We start from the raw sequence: 23,659 nt of genomic DNA on the forward strand, positions 1-23,659 counted from the left end.
GCGGAGGAGCGAATGACTCGCATGATGAGGGATTCGCGCCGAGGGGGAAGGAAGGATCATTTCTGGAACGAGGCCAGTGTTGCAGATTTGTGGAATAGCGTGTTACAAGTTGGATGAGTCGTGTTGGAGAAGGCCATGGCGCTGAGAGTCGATTAATGAATGAAGTGATGGTAAGGTAGCATGTAGGAGGTAGGTTGTGTCAAAGAGTGAGAGTGATAGTGAGGATGGTAATGGTGCCTCAGGTGTCTGCCAAGAGGGTGTATGGTCTTGCCGTTGCACTGTGGACACTTCTCTTCTCGAAGCTGACTTCTGCAAAACAATCACTGGTCAAACGATATTCAAATTCATATCCACCTGTCCGAGACCAGACAATATGTTGTGAGCTTGCTTCTCAGCAGCTCACCCTGCGCGCCGGATTGTTTGTTGATACTTGTTCAGTAAAGAGCGGGCGGCCCCCAACATCGAGTGGTTATGGGGGACTCTTCCAAACCACAGTCTTCCATTTGGCGAGTCACTCGGGTGCAATGCCGACGGATCGCACACCTTTGCGATGTCATAATAAGTTTACTGCAAGCCAGGTGCCGCCTCGCGTGTCAGGCCCTGCGGGAAGTGAAAAGGCCAGCATTGCGCGACATGGCTCGCATGAAGGGAACAAGCGTGCAGCAGATTCGATCTGCGTGGCAGCCACATGGCTACACCACATCCTGTGGTCCATGGCGATATCCTAACAGAGCAAGTCGTATGCAGGCGGTCCATGTCGCGCTTAAGTAGGCGCGATGGCATCCAATCACGGTACTGCTATGCAATCTGCTGGGCTTATGTTCCCCGGTTGAATCAACTGGATCTGATCTTGCAGTGGTGGCGGCTCCAGACGAGCGCCTCTCGCTCGCCCCGACTGGGCACAAACAACAAGACAAAACAGCCGACTGCGAGGTCTTAGTCCTCATCTATACAACGATCGGAAGTTATCACTGATTGCATGAGTCTGCACTCAGCAGTGCCTGATTGTTTGCCCCTGCGCATTTTCCACGAAGATACTCATGGAAACACGGCAATGATGGCGGTCTTGCTCCCAAAATCGGCTCTCTTTTTGCTTGCATCGAGTCCTGCAGAGAGAACTCCGAACATGCCAAGTCTACGAATGCGCAGGGAAGACGTCTCGTAACGATTTAGCAAAGACTCTTTTGGACAGCCTGGAGGCGTGAGCCACCGTATCAAGGTTTCGAAAAGCCTGAAAGTCTTTCGTTGCGGTGATCTCGACGCAAATGGCCCAACTCAGCTGTTACCTTTGCAGGCACGGGATGCCACGCTTCGCCTGAAGTGGAGGACATCGAGGTGGTCTAACAATCAGCGCTTTTGCCCGCAAGGCTGCACTATGGCAACACAGCTTTTGATTTGTTGATTCAAGACAGGATCTTATGCAGAAGCGGGGTCGAGACGCGGTCTTCTTTGCGCCTTGACAGGAAATGGAAGTTGGACAGTCTATATGTACTAGACAACTTCACTTTCCCAAGCAAAGCCTTCTGCAGCCCACAGCCTCGAGTGGCTTTGCCACGTGGTGGCCTGATCGACCCCGTTGTCTAGAGCGCGCCACGATTCTATCAGGACCTCGACTGTGCCACGGCATGGGCATGTTTGTGTAGTGACGAGCGAGGGCTTCGCCCCAGCCTATTGCGATCCTCAAGGTCGTCCTCAATTGGCAAACGGACGATTTCAAGGCGTAGAGGCGTGAGTGGACAGCCAGTGGCGCATCTCGTCCATGCCCATTACAAGGCAAGAGCTCCAAGCATTCTGTCCAAGCATACAAAGCACGACGAGTTCCCTCTCTCACCCATCCCTGCCTGAACTTCTCGCGTTCTGTAACGTCAGTGCCGATCATGGCGCGAGCGATGACCTTACTCCTAGGCTTAGTCTGGCTTCTCACCACCGGCGCTTTCGCCAACTCATGCTCATCATGTAAGTTGCAGACCGTTTCGCCTGGAGATCTGATGCTAATGACCTCAAGACAAATACAAATTCGCAGTCGAATGGGCATCTAATAACCGTTACGCCCGCGAATTTTGCTCATCTCTCCCTCCGAGCCGCAGCTACAACAAGGACAAGGCTCCAGATGTTCTCAGGAATTGTATCTACAGTGGGTCACGAAGACGACAGTACATTGACGACCAGCTGATCGCGAAATGTCTTTTCCAGCGGATGTGACAACGATCTGCGCCTGTGTCAACGACAAATGCAAGCTTCCCAAGTGCCTGTCGCCGAAGACGGTCTGCAAGCAAGACTGCGGCGGATACTGTGCGGAACTCAAGGCTTCCGATGACAACAACTGTGGCTCGTGTGGGAATAAGTGTTCCTCTGGCCTGAAGGTGAGGAAGAATCTGGGCACCGGTGTTCAAAGCTGACCGCAGTCGTTAGTGTGTGTCTGGAGAATGCAAGACAGCATGTACTGCTGGATCGGAGTTATGCAACGGAGCGTGTAAGGTCAAGAGCTCATACACGACTGACAACGAAAACTGTGGAGCGTGCAAGAACAAGGTCCGTTCCTTTTCACTGCAGTTGGCCACTACCAGAGGCGAAAGCTTACCTACTTCAGTGCACATCACCAAAGCCGTACTGCACGAACTCACAGTGCGTTGAATGCACGAAGAACGGCCAATGTGGAAGTGGCAAAAAGTGTTCAAGCAACAAGTGTGTTCCGGAGTGCACCAAGACCGCCGATTGTTCTGGCGGCAAGGTCTGCGGCGCTACTGGCGCATGCGAATTTGAATGCTCTCTCACCAAGGTTTGCCCAAACGGCAAGACTTGCAACAGCAACGGCGTCTGCGAACCTGAAAGCTCGGCGACCAAGCCTTGTACAGCTCCGAAGGTCTGCGGACTTTTCTCAGGCGTATGCGAATTCGAATGCACCGACACGAAGGCTTGTACCGATTCGACAACGACATGCAAGAACAATAAGTGCGTGCCTAAGGTCTGTTCACCACTAAACCTCGCGGGTACCTGCGAAGACGGCAAACTTTGCAGCTCCGCTGGCGTCTGCGAGTACGAATGTTCCGGCACTAAAACCTGTAGTGATTCGACAAAGACGTGCAAGAATAACAAGTCTGTGCCAAAGGTCTGTTCGCCATTGAACCTCGAGGGTACCTTCGAGGACGGCAAAGTTTGCAGCTCGGCTGGTGCCTGCGAATTCGGATGCTCCGACACCAAGGCCTGCACTGATTCAACAAAGACATGCAAGAGCAACATATGCGTGCCTAAGGTATGCTCGCTACAGAATCCCGAGGGTACCTGCGAGGATGGCAAAATTTGCAGCTCGGCTGGCGTCTGCAAGTTTGAATGCTCAAATAACGAACCTTGCTTTGACCTAGCATACACCTGCAAAAACAATAAGTGCGTTCCCAAGGTCTGTTCGCCGCAGAACAAGGAGGGCACCTGTGACGGTGAAGACCAAGTCTGCAGCACCGAAGGCCAGTGCATCGAGGATTTAGCGAAACAATGCTCGCCCACCAATAAGATGGGCAAATGCCCCAATGGACAAGGCTGTGATCCAGTGGTCGGCGAGTGTCGACAAAAATGCACAACACTTGGCGCCATAGAACAATGTGGCTTCGACAGCGGCCAAGTCTGCGATGGTACTTTATGCCAGCAACAGCCGACTGAATGTTCGGTACTAAACAAGAGAGGCTCTTGCTCTTCTCAGCAGCAGACATGTGTGCAGGGCGAGTGCAAGGAAATATGCCGTACAGGATTCCCAACTGGAGTCTGCCTGGATTCCACGAAACAATGCATCAACGAACAGTGCCAGCTACCATGCTCCGCCACGAACCCAACAGGAGCGTGCGCTGACCGCGATGCCACTTGCTCGTCAAGTGGGCAATGTCAGTCGTCGGCGGTTCCAAGAAATGGCGGTTTCGAGACGCCCGGGGGTAGTCCAGACACGGCTGCACACTGGATTCTGCAGACCGCGTTGCGAAGGGCCAGTACTGGAGCAGAAAGGGCCAACAGAGCGCCTTCTGGAAATTATTTTGTGTACGTTGTGGCAATCTTCATGACCGAATCAATTCTAATGACAGATTCAGGTCACTCTATTGCGCTTCGGAAGCAGGCAGACCAAATTTCCCCTCCTCATATGATCCGCAGACTGCCGTTGCGTCCCTCAATCAAGCGATTCCGGCCGGCACTCCAGGAGGGCAGTTTTATTCCGTTTCGGGCAAAGCAGCGGTGGTTCAGATCACCAACGCTGGTTGCGAACTCTTCGTGGACTTTGGCACGCGCAATGCTGACATTGGTGGTTTTGCGTACTTCGATCAAGTGACCGAGGGCACAGACTACGCGCCGCTGTATGGAGAATTCTACCTCTACGATACAACGACAGCAATAACGCCTTTGGTGATCCGCATGATCTGCACGCCTACAGACACGACATCTTCGTTTGATGCAATCTTGAACCTGGACGATATCAAAATCGAACTGGCGCCTTATATTCCGTGATGTGCATGATTGAAGGGATCTGTAGGACGGAGAGATTGACTAGGTTGTACCGCGGAAAATTCTTACTCGTCAGCTTCACCTTAGTCACTGCTCCTCAGTTCTTGGTCACGAGGTCACACGGGCAAAGTTTGGTCTCGAACTAGTATAGCAGGCACGCTCACCACTCGACTGAATACCGGGCAGAATTGGTCGATCGACCCCTTTTGTGGCAGCCCTGGAGATACACCACGGCCTTCATCGAGGTTTGATGCGCGACCCAAGTGAGCATGCCTTTCGCTCAAACTCTAATCACGGTCTCCAGAGCCATCTATTACGCTTCAGAATCTGGCAGGCAGGGCATCCCTCTTCACAACAATCCGAAATACTCCACTGGGCCGAGACGACGGATTCCAGGCGGCCTCCTAGCAGGAACATAGCCCATTTCACCGCAGGCTGCCGCGATCCAGCTCAACAACGCGGAATGCGAATTTCACCTCAACATTGGCTCGACAGTGACGCGCTGGGATCCTTTCGCTGTGTTCGCACGTGTAACGCCGGGCCAAGTTATCTCGCCTTCTCGGGAACGGTCACCGTCGAGGACGACATAACCGGGGCCACGTTCTTGACTGTAAAGCTGATTTGCTTCCCAGTCGACGACATGCAACCTGCGGATGCAGCTGGCGATATCGATAGCTTTGTCCTCAGGCGAGACACTTAGCCACATCCACAACTTGTGCAGAGTCGCCGACAATGCGGCCGATAAATCCACGAGCTGTGTGTGATGGTGAATCGTCTTCGTCCGTCATGCATGGAAACAGCCATGCGGGTTCTTCGCCTTTGATTGCGGTTTCCCACTTCGCTACACTTGTGACGGCAATCTTGGCTTGTTGAAATACGATGCTTTCCATCTCGTAAGCTCTTCTTTAGTCACCCGCCTTCAAATCAAGGATTTCGTACAGACAAAACAGGGCACGAATCGATTGCTCGCACATCAAATTGATAATACGGCACTGCAATTACTATTGTTGGGCAGCGTTGAGTTTGGCATGCCATCCACTCACCTCTTCGATCGTGTGGTACGACCAGAGTATATATGTTTGCGTGCTCGGAACTCATGCTTGAGGCATATATCGCCTCAAAGAAGACCATTCCGGAACCCCTCGACTGCCCCTGTCAGGATTGCAGCCACCATCATGAACTTCAAAGAAGTTATCATCTTACTCTTCATAGCACTCTCCCAAGCTACCCCTATCAGGTAAGACCAGGACAGATCAGCACTAGACCTTTACGATCTTGTGAAAGAGTCACGATACTGACACCGAGCCGCGTTCAGCTCGCCAGACGCCGCCGCAGCCAATCAGGCAGTCCCGCAGAAAGACACCAAGTACCTCCACTATCCTATCTTCGGAGGACAGGGATTTTGCTCGGAAGTGCCAGGCGCACCTAATCCATGCCTGATCAAGAAGCCACCTCACTAAGCTTTGCCTTGTCGGGGCTTGACGATGGCAAAGCTCGCCCGTTTTCAAGACCGACGCGGAAACGCAAGTTCAAGTCATCGATGATGTTGGCGCCTCAAGCGCTTGGGATTCTCTAATAATTTTCGTCGTTGGAACTTCAAAAGAAACAACATTCTTATCGCCTATGGCTTAGTCATTCGTTGCGAGAGAGATATCATTAGCAGGGCAGAGCTTCCGGATCGCCAAAGAGAATAATAGTATGAGAGAACTCAAGGCAGTACCTCGGACTTTGCCAACTTCTTCCCACTCATCTCTTCTCGATCCAAGATGACAGTATTGGCCTATCGACCCCGACTCCAGTAGGCCCGATGAATATACGCAACAGACTTCACCGAAATTTGATGTACGCTATGCGGTCGTACTAACTAGTCGCAAGAGCTAGCGCTTGTATTGCCCGCCTGGCTAAAGCGAGGTCGCAGCAAGATATATCAACATGTTCGGCATACGCACCTGTCGAGGCACACTCCGCTTCGGGATAACACACAATACCTCAAGTCCTTCGATCCGCTATCCAAAGATTCTTTTCACCCAGCATCATGAAGCTCCACCACATGATCATGCTCGTGTTCGCCGCCATTTCCCAGTGTGCCCCTGTCAGGTACGTCAACTTGATCTCGAAACGTCGAGTCTCCGAAACATGCTGTGCAAAGCTGTACAGAGAATACTAAAAAGTCTCAACTAGCTCAATACAAGAGGATGCCTCTGTCAAAGTTCTGGGAGCACGCCAGCCAGATGCCGGCCGCCAGCCTATTTGCACAGGCAGCAATTGCCAGGATCCCAACAATAATAAACCTGACCCGTGCAAACCCTATACCGGATGTCGCGGCGACAAGAACAACAAGAACGAACATGCTTCCCCTTAAGGTATCAAGTGCAGACGGGATTTCGATTAGTAGATCTGTCATTTTTCTGAGCTTGGCTCGACTGTTATTTCCACGGTTTTCGAGGCAAGCCAATATATGAGATGGAATTTTGGAGCCGGTTGTGACAAGGGTGAGGAGACAGAAAGATGTAGATTGTTGAGAGAAAAAGACGCCGAGCATCTTATCTGAGGCATACACTCGTGTATCCCTTCGGGAACATAAGCACAATCTTTTTCTGCCAATATGTCAGTGTTGGTTCCAAAGCACGTGGACCAGTTTGCTTTCTGTGGTCTATCACTTCGGTCTCAACAGGACAGAAGGTGTGCCTTAGCCTGAATTCTCTCGTCCAATATCTTCGGCTTCGCAGCTTGAGAGCTTAAGAGCTTTTCCAAGCTCCACAGTCTGCACTTGCCTAATATGGTTATATCGGTAGACTTATTATAAATCGTGTTACACCCGCTGCAAGTCAGTTGCATCTATGCCATCCCCGAACCAAAGTAATGCACTCTTGGTTCCGATATGCATAATGTCGTAGTATTGTACGACCATCCTTCACGGCGACTCCTAGACGTGGAAGAAATGGGCGAAACATTTAAAATCCGTTATCCACGTAAGAGCTTCACGTCCGAACACTCACAGCTGATTGACATACGAACTTTGTCCTTCTTCGATCGTCTACGCCGGAGAGGATGCATGCCTCTCTATCGCAACTTGCCGAATTCGAGACGATCTCGCGATTTGTAGCATGTTTGCTTAACGAAAGTCTGGCATGTGCAACTGTTGCCGCTCGCCCAAGCATCGATAGTGGTAGCATTGGAGTCTTGATCGGAAGCAAGAAAAGGAACAACACAGAGAACCCACAAATATGGATTGCTTCTGCATCCCGAGAGCTGCAGGCACTCGTCGAGGGTAAACACCTTTGGCATTCTGCTGATTTTCGTGCACCAGTCTTGCGCATTGACGGGATTCGAGAGGACCCTGCTTCGCTTGATGATGTTATTGAGGTCTTGTTAGTACCTTTGGCAGGCGAGTGGGAGTCAGGGGTAAAGTCTACAGCTAATCAGCTGAGAAATGCGGCACTTAATCAAGGTCAGTCGGCGTCTTCAATGCTCTTCGATTGAACCAGTCATCTCACTCGATGCTGACTGTCGCAGCTGTATGGTTCGAGTTCTATGCCAGACACGATCGACCGGATCTCAACAGCACCTCGATGCAATGGGAACAGTCTTTGATAACTGGACATCCCTCTCATCCTGTAAGCACGTACGAAGTGTTGTGGAAGGAACTGGATGGCATTCTGACGTGCTTACCTCTAGATGCATCGTGCCTGCATTGCGCAGCCTCCGCTTGCAGAGTTGAGTAGCCGCGATCTGCCGTCGCTACTCAAGCCACAGCTGTCGATCATCGCAGTGGATAGCTTATCTGTCAGAGTGACAGGCCCGTTCCGTAATCTCATGGCTCCGCTATTGCGATGTTTCCAGCTGCCGCCAATACTCGCCCATGAAATCGCTATTCCATGCTTGACAAGACAGCTGCCGGTCATCAAGGAGTACCACAAGTCCACAAGAGTGCTCATCGAACATGCTGTCGTCGGAGACGCTCAAGCTTCAATCCGTACCGTTTCGCTTGGGCGAGAGACAGACTTCCCATACGACATGAAGATGTCGTTGGCTTTCACAATCACCTCAGTCTTGCGAACAATTACACCTTGGTCTGCTTGCCTCAACCCAGAGCTCTCAAATGTCCTCGAGGATCTGCTATCAGAAGACTTATGGTTATGCAAAGAAGTCGCAACCGTGACCGGTGCTCAGAGCGACTTCGAACACGAAGCGAAATACATATCGTGTGTCCTCCGCGAAAATCACGAAGTCCGTGCGAAAGCTCTGGGTCAGAAACTAATCATTGCCGCCGCACTCGCTGAGAAACCATACGATGCAACAGAGTGCCATGCAGCTCTGCTTTTCGATCTTCATACAATTGAGGAGAAACTGCAATGGTTGTCAGACTACGCTTCGAAACTTTGTGATTCAATCCTTCTGCCTGTGATAGACAGTGGAATTTGTCTCGAAGCCCATGCTCAAAACATTCTCGTTAGAGTGGACACGTCCGCTGCTCAGCCGACAATCGCTGGCTTCGTGGTCCGCGATCTGGATGCAATACAAGTCAACGCGCCAAAGCTTCGCCAACGAGGTTACCAGATCACGAGTGCTCTCCCCGGAAGCTGGGTTCTGAATGAGAATGAGCAAGAAGGATGGAAAGTCTTGCAGCACTCTCTCATCCACGGCCATTTCCAACATCTTATTCGGAGGTTGCGAATCTATCCTCTCGGGCAAGCGTGGTCTCTCATTCGAACGCAGATTCGGAACACTCTTACGAAACGACCAAGGACGGAGGAAATTGAACGTCTCGAGCAGTTTCTCTTCTCGCCTTTGGTAAACAGTAAGGCTTTTCTGCGGATGAAGTTGAAGGAGAATTCTTTTGATGTAGGTTTGGATGCAACTGCTTCAGATGGGTCTTGCGATGCAGTCCCGTCCCAGAAAGATGGCTGACCGTGCCACTAGGACGATTATACTGTTACTCCAAACGTGCTGTTGACTGAATGGCCAGGATGGAGGATTTAATAACAGACAGCTGAAGATTATCGAAGCAGTCGATCAAGTCGTGGTTGCTGCGCTCTGCTGATGCAGAGTATAGAATTCTTCTCAGATTCCAGAGTCTAGCCGTCCGTTCGGAATCGAGGATATACCGAAGCCGGTAATAGTTATGAATTCCATAGTCATCGTACGGGTAACAGGGCTCTGGCTGACCGCTAACTCAGCAGAGATGGTAAGTCTTCGAGACTCAAACTCACAATTTCCTTTAGGTCGAGCACCATCGTTTTTCCGTAGTCGGTCCGCGCACCCAGTGTCGTGATGCAGAATCATGGAAACAAAGTCCAGATATGTCTCACCTGGATCCAGTCTCCTGACGAGTTCAATGTGTTCTCAGTCTCCCAACCCAAGCAGCGTTTTACATCACCATGAAGTCCTCCTCACTAGCCACGATACTCCTCTTCTCAGCACTATCGCAAAGTGCTCCCATTGTGCTGTAAGACCGCTGATGCAAGACAGCTCTTTGAGAAAGGGCGCAGACTCTAACGTACAAAGCAGCTCATCACTACAAGCAGTTTCTGTTAGAAGTCCAGAAGCCAACAATGTCCACGTTGACACTCAACGTCGTGGAGCAGACGCCAACGCACAACCCAATGACCTACCGGGACCCAACACATGCCAGATCTACAATCGATGTCGTAGAAAAGGCCCTTGACGGCTTCCAATCTCTGGGAAACAGCTGAGCAAGTCCCCCAGCATGGTTGGCGTTTGGCAAGATTCGAGCGTCGCCGACGCTAAGGTCGGTCGATGTTCACTTGTATATGTGAGTGAGCTGAGCTGACAGGTGTTGTCTCTGTAGACATCCTTCTTGAGCCCCATTGGCCGGACAGGCTTGAGATTGGGATTGGAGTATCTGTAAATGGATAGAGTGCAGTTAGGAAGAAGAGAGGAAGAGAGATGCTAGAGATCTAGGAAAGTGGAACCGGTTACTTCGCTTCTTCTTGACACTGGTCAATTCTTGCCGGACAACTTCTGCGATACTGTCAGGTAGCGGCTACTGCGGTCAGTGGCTAAGTTATCAGTATCAGCATCCCTGTCGTCGCCATATACCGGATGGTGGTACATGCCTACTTCATCATGAAAGTGAAGCCAAAGTTGCCATCCCTCTTTGGCAGCTGCTGCCGACCGGCTTCTGCTCCGAACCCATGTTCGCCGAAAATCCGAAACTGCGAGACCGAACTGCCGAGGTGCATTGTTTTGGTCAGCAAAAGCAGGCTAAATTCCAAGCTTTGTCATTTGTCTGCAGCTGCATCTTTTTTTCGCCGAAGCAGCTACATAGACGAAATGTCTTCTGTTAATTGTAGGCGGGGTAGAAAAGAGGTATGCTCCGGAAAGTGTTTCCTATCGTCACTGCTTCTTCTTCGATTCGTACCTTGAGAACTCTTGGTTGTCGGCTACTTGGGAAACAGCAGCAAAGGACCTTCCAGTTCAGTCGCGGCGTGTTGGCGAACATGGAGTCTTCTGCGATACCAGCATCGTCTTGTCCAGAACAGGCTTTCGAGAAAATGGAGGAAGCAGGCGTACCGAAGGCGTCCCAGCCCAGCGAAGCAGCGGAGCCTTCTGCAGAACAGAAAGCAGAAAGCAAAGAGCAGCAGCTACCAAAGTTGAGTGCGCAAGAATACAGAATATACAACTCCATGGCCGAGCACATGGATATGTTTGTGAGTTCAGCTCCATTCCATACTCTTGTTGCGCGACCCAAACTGACATTGTTGACTTCCAGCACAACAACTTCCGACAAACCTGGAATACAATTTACGCCGCCTGCGTCTCTAACACACGACCCTCGGGCTTCTCGATCCGCCAGTTCCTCGCTCTCATCGGCCAATTCTGCCACCACCTCACTATTCACCACACGATAGAGGAGCAGCATATTTTCCCTGTGCTCGCGAAGAAGATGAAGTTCTTCAATCCGAAGGAACATGCGCTGAAGCAACATCGGGGAATACATGATGGAGTCGAGGCGTTGGAGGAATGGGTGCAACAGGTTAAGGAAGGGTCGAGAGAGTTTCAGCTGAAGGAGCTAAAGGTAGTGATGGATGGGTTTGGGCAGGTTCTGTGGGCGCACCTGGAGGATGAGGTGAGGGAACTGGGAGCGGAGAATATGAGGAAGTATTGGAGTGTGCAGGAGATGAGAAGAATGCCAATGTAGGAGGGTGGCGACATTGGAGGATGCGACTCGGCATGGGAGTACAGAACCGGACTGGAGCCGGGACACAGATTCAAATCTGGAGCATGGTCGCGAAGTCGCATTGTGACGATGACAGAATTAGGCTGTCTTTTTCGAAGCTTTGAACTTCTCGTGCCATTTCCTTTTGGCTCCTAGCGACTTGGCTTCTTTCGCTGAGGCTTCGGCTGCAATTTTGACATTGGCCGTGGTGTCGACGTATCTTATCGATTTGGCGTTGTCTTCGATGCTGTAATAGCCTTGCAGGACTGCAAATTCGCATTTGCTGCGCCATGCCTCGGGCACCGCATCTCGCCAGGCTTTCAAGATACCTGTAGCTTCGATCGCTCTGCCTTCTGACTTGGCCTGCAACAAAGTGACGCCCGCGAAACGAACGGCCTTCTCTCCATCGACAGCAAGATGTCCTCCAGGTGTTGAACTGGAGACACTCGCGAACACACCGATCACGATGTCCCGTGGCCAGTCGCCAGGCAGGTCGATAGCATACGCAGGAATGTCGTTCTCGGGAAATGGAGAACAGACATCGAATCCATCTGCCACAGCTGCGGTCATCGCCGACTGCCACACTTCAGCCTTGACCTTTGCGCTGGGAACGAAGCAGCCTGGTGGATCTGTTGACTCAAAGCACGCCAGTTGTCGCCATCCAGCCTCGCATTCAGCATCGCTCAGCGGGATATGCGAAAACAACTCGCGCTTGGTGGCGTAACCTCCGCCGTCGACAGTGCCATAGTTACCCGTAGACGCATAGATTGGTAGCGCAGCTTGGATATATGGAGCCGCCGAGGTGGCAGAAGTTGGCAGTAGCTCGATACTCGTATCGCACTTGGCCACAGCTTCGACTCCAACTCTGGGTACCCCTCCAACGGGACCGGGGTCAGGATCTGATAGATCGTGGGGCTGGATTAGATAGACACTGTTGGACGTGCTGACTTGGCGGATTTGATATGTCGCGTCCGGTGTGCAGAGGACAGAGTGTGCTTCTTTCGCATTGCTGCCGGGCAGAACTTGCTTGGATTTGATGTAGAATCTGAGACATGTGCGTCAGCAATTGTTATGGTGAGGGGTTTGTTGACATGTTTTGCTATGTATAGCAGGATCATATAGCATCATCAGGTGGATGCGGGTGAGGCGAACTTAGGCGGGTTCTCGGAAGTGACCTGGGCTAGAAGTTCGACGGGCAGCTCGAGAAGACGGACACGCTGCATGTCGCTCTCGGGCTGGATGGTGATAGGCACACCCGAATTTGGATTTTGCGTCGCCATGGGGGTTGGATGTCGTGCGTCTCGTGGTGGAAGTGGGATGCAGGTACAGAAACGAACAACAAATCGCGTCGAATCGAGGTGTTTGCTGCGTGTGGAGACGCGTTGTTACGCGAGACAGGGATCATGGTTCTTCGGATGCGCAGTACACTCCAAGGCATCCTTCCTTCCACCAGAAAGTGGCACTCCCCAATGCGCCTGCTGCAGCTGAGAGTTGTTTGGGACGGGAGTCGGTCTATCGCTAGCTGCAGCACAAGGCCCATCCTTGCCTTGAGAGCCACTGTTTACTTTCGACGCGCGACATCTCCCTCGCCCGGTCCGCCCAACGCGACCTCCAGTCTCCGACTACATCACGACCACCTCACGACGCGACGACATGACGACTTAGCCCACCCCGATATCGACAGTACTTCCCCAGCACTTCTCCGCCAGCAGTGCCCACTCCGAGCATAATTCCGCGCATGAGGGCCGTCTGATCATGGCCACAGTCATTGCGGCACCGCCTGCCCTGTCAGGGGAGCTTTCGCTCTTCCACACCACAGATCCATTGCTCGGCAACTCGCCCGTGTTGGTCTTCCATGGGCCCGCTGCCACCATTGGCGCAACGAGTTCGCGCATTCAGGTACACATCTTCACTCCGGCCGGTCTGGGCTCATATGCGCGGCTATCAGTTTCGCCGAACTCGCCATTCTATTCGGCTGTCATCAATCTGCCGCGGGAAGAGCAAGGGGACGAAGTTTGTCGCGGTCTAGCTTTTGGTCTGAAGAAGTACTTTTCCGAATTGGGCGAGATTGTGAAGAAGACATGGACAGCACAGGTCAAGGCACCTTCGCCTGGCGCATTGTTCGGGGATGATCATATTGCCATTCTTGCAACGCGAATGACGAGAATCGAGAATGTGAATGCAGTAATTGGAGAGCTGCTCGACGCGTTTTGCGAGCAGAGACTCTCATGGCTGGATGTGGATGTTGTACTACCACCAGGAACGATCAAGGAGAGACCTGATTCAGCTGGCTCTGAAGATCTCACCGATCACGAATTGCTGCAACGACAATATGGGCGATACGCAGACCTAATCGCGACTTTTGGCGAGGTCGCCTTCCTGCCGACGTCGAGAGTCAAGCGAGCACCTTCGAGAGCGAATGCGATTGGCAGGAGTAATTCATTCTTGAAGTCGGCCAAAGAGAACGCCCGCAAGCAGTTGGCCGAGCTGGTCACTACTGAAGAGAGTTATGTGAATCGTTTGGAGCAGCTCCAGGACCTGACGAGCAACATTGGTGCGGATCTCAAAGCTCGCCATCAGCAGACATTGGCTGATGTGTTCTCACCCGCACTTCCAACAATACATGAGCTGAATTCGGCTTTTCTCGAGGCGCTGCGGAGTGTCGTGGACGGAACAGATTCGGCAGCCAACGAGGATATCGACAATTCTCTCGACGAAGCATCTGCCACGGACCATGTCGAGGGCGACTCTCAAGGTCTGGAACAGTTTGCGCAATGTCTTTGCGAGTGGTTCCCAAAGTTTTCCGACTCGTACAAGGAGTATCTTGGGAGTCATGCACAGGCTTCGTTCACATTGCGGACTATTCTACGTACTGGCGACTCCCTCGCGCTTGCATTGCAGGAAATTGGCGAGCAGAAGCTGACTTCTCTGCTCATTGAGCCCGTCCAACGTTTGCCACGCTACAATCTTTACATTGACAGTATAGCCAAGAGTCTGCCGATCAAGCACCCGGCCTTGAAAACATTGCTTCGCGCCCGCGACATGATAACGGACATTTGCGCCGAGAATGAGGGCACAGAGGCTACTGCGATGGTTGACCGTCTTCGCTCGCGGAGTTTAGGCTGGCCGCTAGACATCAACGTTACTGGCCGTCTAGTCACGGCTGTTGACTTCATTGAGCTAATGCCGCCTTACGGCTTCGTCAACTGTGATGGTGCGGCCGGCATCATGTTCCTGTTCACGGACGGCATCATCATAGTCGAAAAGTCTCCCGGCTCAAAGGCTTCTGCTCGATCACTGCTCACAGAAATTGAGAGCGGGCCGATGCCCAGCAAATCCGTGGAAAGTCTGACAGATGGCGTGGGAGACCTTCACTTTGTGCGAAGGTTGCAACTCGATGCTTTACAGCTGACTGAGAGTCATGACGGTCATGCGTTGCAACTGATGACGTTTTTCCAGCTCGGTATGGGTGCACTGGCGCCCCAGGAGCCTATTTTGGACTCGTGCCAGGTTCTTCGACTAGAGAACTCATACGACGGCAGAGCTGCAAGATTGATTGAGGAAGTTGCAAAAGCGAGGATCGAACATCGTTTCTCAGAAGCAGAACGGGAATCCAGTCTATGGGAGATTCGCGCAACAGAGCCCGCAACGGACACTCTTGGGCTTCTGGGTGCTATTTTTGAGGATTCGAAGACCGAGTATGTCAGCACGCGGAATACAAAGGCGGCGGTACGTGTTGTAGTTGATCCCGAGAGACATTCTGCGCAAGCGCAACCCGGCCAAGATGGCATCCAGGTTGTCGTCCATCTAGCTCCGCATCGAGATGAAGACTGGCGACTCACTGTGGATTCAGCAGGAGGTAGCATTGGTCGCGAACATGTCGATACGCCTGACCTTGTTCCAGCTCTGCGTCGGAAGATCGCCGCGGCTTCCAGTGTCCGCTTTGCAGTGGAACAGCCATCAATGGCGGCTTGTCTGCTTTTACGCAACCTGGACATATTGCAGTCACTTCTACTCCAGACCTCTGCGCAGGACGGCGAGCTGAGGCAAGTGCAACTTGCGCCTCGGGAACGAGCACATCGGCCCAAATCGCCCAGGAAACTACTGTCGAGCTTCCTGTCAAATGTTGGCCCTGGAGGCGAGCCGCCCACACTTCTGCAGAAACCAATGCCTGGTATGGGATCAATGACGAGCATTCCACGGCTGCCCAGCAATGCTTCATCGCACAAGCCAGGCAGCCGCGAAGGGAGACCATCGTCAAAGGAAGGCCAGCCGCTTTTCTCGCCATTCTCACCTCCTAGCGATATGGCCGCCTCTCAACTGAAGAAGATTGAAGATACACTATCGGCTTACGTGCTGGCGATACAAGCTCGCAAGGGCAACATCGTTGGCAAAAATCTCAAGCTTCGACACGTGGCAGACGAGGCCTCGGTCGGCGAGCTCTATGGCGGACTTCTCGATGATCCGAACATGATGGTGCTTGCTGCCCAAGCGCCACTCGATGTACTGTTTGCTGCGTTCGAGAGGTTCCTCAATCAGGCCTGGAGAGAGCGTATCGGCCAGGTCATGCCGTTCTCTGTCTTCCAGGACATCCAAGCCAAAGCCGAGACTGCGTTCCCAAGCGAGTTCGATGACTACTTCAAGTCATGTATGGCCAGGCTCGCACCTCAAAATCAGCGTGCTTTCAAATCAATACTCAAGCTTTTGGCCGATCTGCTTGACGGGACTGGCAATGACGGCGACAGGGGCGCTTTGACTGCCTGCTTCGCCGAGCTTCTGGTTACTGACGGCAATCCCCACGACTATATTGCTCTCATTGATCGATTTGTGGACGACACAGACACCTACTTTGGCGAATCAGTCGATACCAGCTTTTTGCAAAGCTACAAGGACTCCGGATCTTTCAACTCACACAAGAGGACGCGCTCGCACAACTCTGCGTCCATGACAAGCAACACCTCTTCACTCCGCCGCAAGTTCGGTTTTGGCACGCTGAGCCGGGAAAACAGCAAGTCTGAGCAGGAGTCCAAAGTTTCGTCGGTGTGGCGCACCCTCAGCAAGAGCACACGAGTCGATCAGAGCCCAGCAAATAGTATCTCGAAAGGCTCTTTCGGTCGCTCGCGCTCAATCGACACCGATGCTGCTAGTCTCGGCTACAGACCGCCTTCACAAGACAGCGCCAAGGTCTCCAATGCATCAATCAACGAATTACCGAACCTGCAGCGAACGCCTAGTAGCCACAACATCGGCCTGTCCACGATAGGCGAGCATCCAAGCTTCATCCCGACTGGTCCTCCTCGGAAGAAGCGGCGTAGTTCGCTCTCTGATCTCAAGGAGCTTTCGCCAAAGCGGGACCGGGAGCCTTTGTCGCCTATTACTCCACGAAGAACACCGATCACGCAGAAGACGTTGGACGAGAAGCAGCTGCCGACTTCCCCCGTGCCCTCTACGCCATCTGCTCCATCTTCACGCGATGGCACTCAAAGATTTGGTAGCCCATCGCTGAAGTCGCCACGTTCGCGCCTGCCCGCCTCATTTCGACGAGACCTTTCGCCCGGCCCAAGCAAGATACTGTCTGGCGAACCGCCACAGCTGCCGCGTCCACAACTTGGTCGGTCCAAAACCGACGGCACAGACCTTGAGCGACCAAAGACAAGTGGTGATCGCCCCGAGGAGTTGATCATCACTGCTCGCCCGACTTCGAATATTCCCAGTCTTGTGCCAAGAGCTTCGTCGCCAGCAAAGACGCGACCTCAGACACCAGGTCGCGCCGGTCTTTCCGAGCGACCTGGAGCTGGCAATATCGTGAAGAAACCATCACCCAAAGCTGAGAAGACTGGTCGCGCACGCAGTACAACCATCGACGTGCCAGCAGCCACTACCTCTCCTCGCAAGCTTCGCATGCAATCGCCTCAAAAGCTCAGAGAACGTCTCCAGAACGAACAGTCAGCTATCGCAGCAGCTCAGACCTCTCTACAAGACGAGCTAAGTAAGATTGGCGATGAGCTCACCAGCACTCCATCAAGCCGTACACCAGCCAACCGCAGCCGTACCGTGGCCGCGGGTCGAGGCTCCTTCTCGCAGGGTACCTCAAACATGGATCTCGTGCAACGTGTTCTCAAACTCGAAGGTGCCGTACCGAAGCAGTTTGATGAGTTGAACCATCGTATCAGCACCATCCAGCACGACCTCACGTCTTCGTTGAGCGTTTCGGAGACGAAGTGCAAGAAACTCGATGAGCTGTATCGCGAGGCGAATGGCGAGAACGAAGCGCTGTACTCACGTTTCAACGACGAGCTTGCCAGAGTGCTGAAGGCTGTACGAGGGGGAGAGGGCGTCGAAGAGCTGAAGAGGAAGCTAAAAGAGGTTAGTGATGAGGCGGTGAAGTTGAGACGAGAGACGAGTCGGTTGAAGAGGGAGAACGTGGGTTTGAGGTCGCAGCTGAAGGAATGAACGGCGTAGCTTTCCCCTCTTCTCCATGTATGGGTTCTGCGTTTGAGCGAACGATTCCCCAGGTCTTCTTTGGGTTTGCTTTTGGCGCGCTGTTGTGCTTATGAGGGATGATGATACACCATGGCGGCAAGGGAAAGGCATTGCTTGGAGTAAGCTTTGATAATCTGCAGTTTTTTTGTTCAGCAGTACGCTTGTGGCTGTCGCTGCTGACTGTTGTCAAAATTGAACAACGCTTGGTGAGCGATATGTACTACTGTACATCTATACACACAAAGCTGCGGATGCAGCATGGTACGGAGGGGCACGGCCTGACAAAGTGTTTTCAGCGATCCTCAGTCCTTCCGCGGCACCCAGTCCTTCCAAGCTGCTTCCCTCGCCTGGATATAGTCCTTGCTCTGTATCGACCTCCTGATGCCTACGAAGCCCGGCATCGGCCACGTTTCGAGGAGCCTCTGCGTCCAAGGTTTCTTCTGTCGTCTCGCCTTCCGCTCCGCTTCGACATCAACATGCACTTTCTCCCACGCAGTGGGCAAAGTCGTAGCGGAGTACTTTCTCCTCAGGTCCTCGTACCATTGCCTATCGAAATCTTTCCAGAAGTCGTTTTCGTTGAAATATGTCTGAGCATAAAGCCATTTCATCCCGCGTAGTTCTTGAAGCGTAGCTTCGATCTCTCGATTCGCTTGTACGAAACCTTCATGTGTTGGAGGTGCTTTGCCCCATAGACCGATATTGAGCATAGGTTGGAGAGTTGTGCCATCAGGTTCATATTCACTGTAATGAGGATGCATTGTGGACCCAGGGCTCTGTTTCAAGGGACAGAGCCATAGAGGCCAAATGTTCAATTTTTCGTCCATGCGTTTCACGAATTCGGTGGCGTTGGGGTACGGAAGTGCGAGGTCTTGGATAATCATCTGTTCTGAGCGGCCGCTGGAGTGGAGGGCTGTGTAGAGCATACGGGTGTGGAGGAAGTCGTCGAGCCAGCGGCGGGACCAGTTTGCGAAGGGAAATTTGAAGTAGTCGAAAGCGCCTTCGCCGACCCAGAAGCCGCCTCGGTCGTAGCGGAAGAGGTATTCTGGAAGGGGGATTGCGTCGGAGGTTGGTTGGGAGTTCTTCGCGATGCGGTCTTTGACGTGAAGATAGAACCAGGGATCCTTGGGAGCGCTGAAGCGTTGGACTGGAACGTCTTCGGATGGTGTGTCGGTCATGCGCCCAGTGACGATGGCTCCGCTTTGTTGCGAGTACATTATGCCATCGATGTAATCGTATTCACCGGGCTTGGATGTGAAGTCAAGTAGCTTTGCAGTGGCCTCTTCCATACTGGTGACCGGGTGATATGTGGCCTCTACATACTTGGTCGCTTTGATCAATTGCAGCTCAACCATGGTCGTGACGCCAAATGTGCCAACAGCTCCAGCTGCGCCACGGAAAAGGTCTGAATTCTCTGTTTCTGATGCGGTGATGACTTCACCTGTGGCCAGAACTATTTCGACTTTGTTCAGAGTTCGGTCGAAAAATCCGTGCTTGAAGGATGAACTCTCGCCTGCGGTGCCTGAGTAGCCACCTCCTACGGTGATGCCCTACTGCGATCTCAGTTGTTGGTCACGCTCCTGATATGTTCTCAACTTACAGGAAACTCCATGACTACAGGAGGTACGAGCCCATATTTGAGAGTCTCTTCCACGAGCCTGTCCATCGGCACGTTGGGCTCTACCAGTGCGGTTCTGCGGTCCGTATCGACCGAAACCACATGGTTTAATCTGCTTGTGTCCACAACCGTGCTTGGGTCCCTACCCATTGCCGACTTGCGCGTGCTATTCGTTGACCCATGATATATTCTGAACTTCTCTTTGCGCTCATAAAAGCCTCGTACTCGCTCCGATATTTGCTCGACTTGTCTCTGGTGCTCTTCGAGGGTCGTGGGCGCGGTGCCGCCTTCTGTCAAGAGATATCGCCGCTGTGGTCGGGTTGGGGACGTTATCGCTCTTCTGAATCTCTGCGCGCTGAAGCATGCACCATCGGCTCGTCGTCGCCCTACATACGTAGACAAGTTGCGAGAGGCAGATATGAAAGCAGCATTGCGGGATACTTGGCCTGCTCTACCAGCTCTGCTCAAGCACGAAAAGCAGATGAAGCTTGAGACCAGCGTCTCAGCCTTACCCATAGATCTCCTGATGACCATGCTGTCGCAAAAGTGTTGACAATGGTCATACGTGGATAAGGGCGTGGTGGGTGGTCAAAGGTGAGCGTCAATGCTTCCGTCGGGTTCGGGTTTCACCAAACTTAGACCATTTCCGCCTCATCATGTTCACCTTCGCAGTACACAAATCGCTGCTACAAAGAACACTCGGCAATGGCATATTGATGCTCAGCAATACTCAGGATCTCCGCTAGAGATGAATACATGGAAACCTCCAGAAGCGTCATGACAATGCATAAGACCATTGAACCAGAGAGGATTTTGACCTCGTCAACAAGATGGATGGAGTAAACTTGTGTCGAATGCACATTCAACATCAATGATCTCGTGGGAGAGCTCAGATTCTTCCAGTCATCGTAGGCACCAGTCTATCGCTGAGCCTCAATCTCCATCTCAGCAGCCATGACATAGCTTGAAGCCGCACACATACCGCAACCGGAAAGGTGCATGGCGCATGCTTAATTCCTGCAGTGTGTACCTCGTGGCCTTCATGCAACATTAGCGAATGTCAGAACCCAATATGCCGTGTTCCACGCCCTGAGGCACTTCCACGTTCAATGCGAATGCGAGCTGAGATTGTACATGGCAGTGCAACAGCGCGCAACGAGAGCGGAACTACTCGCGGAACGACGTATGCTGAAGGATTCACAGACGCGCACCAATCTTCTGCCACGCTCCTACCATGAAAGCTTGTATCAACCAATCGCGTACCGTTGCGCAATGATCGGCAGGCACTTCTACGAGACACAGACACAGCCTTGCTGTTGTCACGAGCAGACATCGCTTAAGGTTAGAGCTTTAGCATGCGTCGCGAGGAGTTGATATATGTATATGGCTGAGACCGGATTGCAAAAGCACTCACGGGAGCCATAACTACCTACCACTCTTACTTTCACTTCTTAACAGAACAGGGCACCATCCATCGAACAGACGACACCAACGAGAACAACAATGTCAAACACCTCAGATGACTGGTCACTGTACCCCTACAACCCGAACAAGCCAGCTCCGATTGTCTTTGCAGTCCTTCTGACCGCACTTGGTGCCTATCAGATCTACCAGTCCTTCTTCCGGTACAGATGGAAGAAGTTTGGCGCTGTGATGTTATGGGCCACGAGCGTGTGGATAGCCGGCTTCGTTTGTCGCAGCATCTCCGTCCACCAAGTGCGGAATATTGGACTCTTCATTGCCCAGTGAGCAAATCTCTGCAACGATTCGCAATCGGTCACACTAACAACTCCCCCATCCAGATACGTCCTGGTTCTGATGGGCCCGCCGCTCTACTCTGCAGCTGAGTACTTCATCCTCGGCCGCCTGCTCGCTTACCTCCCGTACTATACTCCCATCCATCCCGGCCGCGTCTTCAGCACTTTCATCTTCCTCTCTGCCGCAGTCGAATCTCTCACAGGCTCAGGAGCAGCCAACAGCGCCGGATCAGGTCGAACCGAATCCCAGCGCAACATTGGTCTTAAATTACTCAAGTCAGCATTGATCCTACAAATCTTTGTCGAAGCATTCTTCATCTCAATCGTCGCAACGCTCGAGTACAAGGCACGCAAAGGCGGGAATTTCCCCAAGAATGTCCGCAATATCTGCTATCTGCTATACATTACAAGCTCCATGATCCTGGTCCGCTGTATCGTGCGAACTATCGAAGGCTTTGAGGCTGGCTCTTGTGATGCAGACAGGGAAGATCCTTACTGCGGGCCTGTATCGAGGAACGAATGGTTCTTGTGGGTTTTCGAAATCGCGAACATTACGCTTTTCGTCATATTGCTTGCCATCTTTCACCCTGGCAAGTATTTGCCTCGAAGCAGTAAGATCTTCTTGGATCCTGTGGATGGGAAGACGGAGAGACTGGGACCTGGTTTTTCAAAAGCAGATAAGAGGCCATTTTTGATCACGGTTATTGATCCTTTCAATTTCTATGGAATTCTGTCTGGCAAGGGAATGGTGATGAATAAGTTCTGGGAGGAGCATCAACCCATTGATGATGGGGAGAATGTGCAAGGACAGACTGTGAACACGAGGGAGGAGGGGAAGGCCATGAGAAGCAGTGTCTAGCTTTGCGAATTCTATCTGTTCGCTAGCAGTAAAGAGCGGTCGAAGGTGCATACCGGACGCAGCGGGGTTTCCTTCATCCAAATGATCCATCGTAATTCTCACCCATTATGCATTCGTCAGCAGTCATTGGCGCCTCATTCCAACTCCATTTCGCTCGTCCACAATCGATAGTCAATCTCGCCTGTTATGCATTCGTCATCAGTCGTCAATCTCGCCCATTCAAGCTCCCATCAGGTCTCAACACATCAGAACGAAGCCAGTCGCCATTCCTCCCTATCGTGGTGCCAGTACCAGCCCCCAGCTACCTTCGGACCATTGGCGACCATGTACCGCATCCACAATGGCTTGCCGTCGCGGCCTTCAGCATCACGCAGGTCGCCGCGAGAGCGCGAATGGCCAGCATTCTTCAGATCATCCATCGCGGCCAGAATGCTCGCCATGTGGTTCTGCTGGCTCTGAACTTTTGGCAAATCGCTCCACTCGAGGAGACCATCATGCAAAACGAGATCGACGAGCAACTCGGCAAGGAGCTGACGCGGCTTCGTTTCTGGCAGAGTGGCAGTGAACAGATCAACGAAAGCGTCGTCGGTCATGACGGTGTCGAGGACTTCGTTCAAGATGGCGTACATGGCTTCGTCTTGGAAGGCCGGCATCATGTACTGTTACATTTCACATTAGCATAAAGTCAATTCGATGTTTCGATAGTACTGACCTTGTCACCCAAATACCAGGCCTTACAGCACGAAACCACGTCGACTGAGTCTGGGAGCGTGCGGTGCATTGCCCAGTAGGCAAGCAGCTTCCACGACTCGACATCGTCTTCCGGGAAGCTAACGACACCGGTCTGAGATTCCTTAAAATGGCCATTCGTCAGGAGGTTCTTGAAGTACTCCGCGGTGTTGCAGAGCAAGGCCTCTTGGATGGAGATCGGCTGGGGATCACGGCCGACGTAGATGGTGATGAGGCGGTCGCCGCGGAGAGAGCTATGATAGAAGTCAGAGGGTATTCCGAGGATAGCAAGATGTGCTATACTTACGAGTAGAGGGTGTCCATGTTGATGCTGTTGATTGTGTTGTTGATTGTGTTGTGGGGGATGATACTCGAGTATCTTTGGCGAGAAAGTAAGATGAGGTTTCGGTTCTCGAGTGCTGGAATCGAGTATCGGTAGAGGGAGGTTTTGTGAGTAAAACATCGTTGGCGAGGTTGTCAACATATACTCTTCACTCATGTCGCCGACGGGTGTTCTGACCATTCACTTTCCGTTGTACACAGTGACACGT

At 52.3% G+C, this 23,659-nt stretch overlaps 9 protein-coding genes across 9 annotated transcripts; 6 read left to right on the top strand and 3 right to left on the bottom strand.

Moving 5' to 3' along the window:
* Window positions 1-3,508: 3,508 nt before the first annotated feature.
* Window positions 3,509-4,485, top strand: RHO25_007444 (uncharacterized protein; the record flags this gene model as incomplete). Its single annotated transcript, XM_065602947.1, has 2 exons — window positions 3,509-4,023; window positions 4,074-4,485. The coding sequence occupies 2 exons, from the start codon at window positions 3,509-3,511 to the stop codon at window positions 4,483-4,485; spliced, it is 927 nt and encodes a 308-aa protein (XP_065459019.1).
* A 1,172-nt stretch (window positions 4,486-5,657) lies between these two features.
* Window positions 5,658-5,942, top strand: RHO25_007445 (uncharacterized protein; the record flags this gene model as incomplete). The annotated part of the gene is made up of 2 exons (XM_023599632.1): window positions 5,658-5,719; window positions 5,798-5,942. 2 exons carry the CDS (start codon window positions 5,658-5,660, stop codon window positions 5,940-5,942), a joined length of 207 nt encoding a protein of 68 aa, XP_023448771.1.
* A 1,591-nt stretch (window positions 5,943-7,533) lies between these two features.
* RHO25_007446 (uncharacterized protein) lies at window positions 7,534-9,465 on the top strand (the record flags this gene model as incomplete). The annotated part of the gene is made up of 4 exons (XM_023599633.1): window positions 7,534-7,933; window positions 7,999-8,099; window positions 8,161-9,327; window positions 9,406-9,465. 4 exons carry the CDS (start codon window positions 7,534-7,536, stop codon window positions 9,463-9,465), a joined length of 1,728 nt encoding a protein of 575 aa, XP_023449641.1.
* A 1,481-nt stretch (window positions 9,466-10,946) lies between these two features.
* On the top strand, window positions 10,947-11,647 carry RHO25_007447 (uncharacterized protein; the record flags this gene model as incomplete). The annotated part of the gene is made up of 2 exons (XM_023599634.2): window positions 10,947-11,156; window positions 11,219-11,647. The coding sequence occupies 2 exons, from the start codon at window positions 10,947-10,949 to the stop codon at window positions 11,645-11,647; spliced, it is 639 nt and encodes a 212-aa protein (XP_023448772.2).
* A 117-nt stretch (window positions 11,648-11,764) lies between these two features.
* On the bottom strand, window positions 11,765-12,945 carry RHO25_007448 (uncharacterized protein; the record flags this gene model as incomplete). The annotated part of the gene is made up of 2 exons (XM_023599635.2): window positions 11,765-12,710; window positions 12,818-12,945. The coding sequence occupies 2 exons, from the start codon at window positions 12,943-12,945 to the stop codon at window positions 11,765-11,767; spliced, it is 1,074 nt and encodes a 357-aa protein (XP_023448773.1).
* A 475-nt stretch (window positions 12,946-13,420) lies between these two features.
* On the top strand, window positions 13,421-18,118 carry RHO25_007449 (uncharacterized protein; the record flags this gene model as incomplete). The annotated part of the gene is made up of 1 exon (XM_023599636.2): window positions 13,421-18,118. One exon carries the CDS (start codon window positions 13,421-13,423, stop codon window positions 18,116-18,118), a length of 4,698 nt encoding a protein of 1,565 aa, XP_023448774.1.
* Window positions 18,119-18,450: 332 nt separating this feature from the next.
* Window positions 18,451-20,297, bottom strand: RHO25_007450 (uncharacterized protein; the record flags this gene model as incomplete). Its single annotated transcript, XM_023599637.2, has 2 exons — window positions 18,451-19,695; window positions 19,746-20,297. 2 exons carry the CDS (start codon window positions 20,295-20,297, stop codon window positions 18,451-18,453), a joined length of 1,797 nt encoding a protein of 598 aa, XP_023449643.1.
* Window positions 20,298-21,266: 969 nt separating this feature from the next.
* RHO25_007451 (uncharacterized protein) lies at window positions 21,267-22,379 on the top strand (the record flags this gene model as incomplete). The annotated part of the gene is made up of 2 exons (XM_023599638.1): window positions 21,267-21,508; window positions 21,566-22,379. 2 exons carry the CDS (start codon window positions 21,267-21,269, stop codon window positions 22,377-22,379), a joined length of 1,056 nt encoding a protein of 351 aa, XP_023448775.1.
* Window positions 22,380-22,624: 245 nt separating this feature from the next.
* RHO25_007452 (uncharacterized protein) lies at window positions 22,625-23,432 on the bottom strand (the record flags this gene model as incomplete). The annotated part of the gene is made up of 3 exons (XM_023599639.1): window positions 22,625-23,038; window positions 23,092-23,362; window positions 23,416-23,432. The coding sequence occupies 3 exons, from the start codon at window positions 23,430-23,432 to the stop codon at window positions 22,625-22,627; spliced, it is 702 nt and encodes a 233-aa protein (XP_023448776.1).
* Window positions 23,433-23,659: the final 227 nt, after the last annotated feature.

The sequence above is a fragment of the Cercospora beticola genome, chromosome 5 (genome assembly GCF_033473495.1).
Source record: "Cercospora beticola chromosome 5, complete sequence".
In the NCBI taxonomy this organism is placed as follows: Eukaryota; Fungi; Ascomycota; class Dothideomycetes; order Mycosphaerellales; family Mycosphaerellaceae; genus Cercospora; species Cercospora beticola.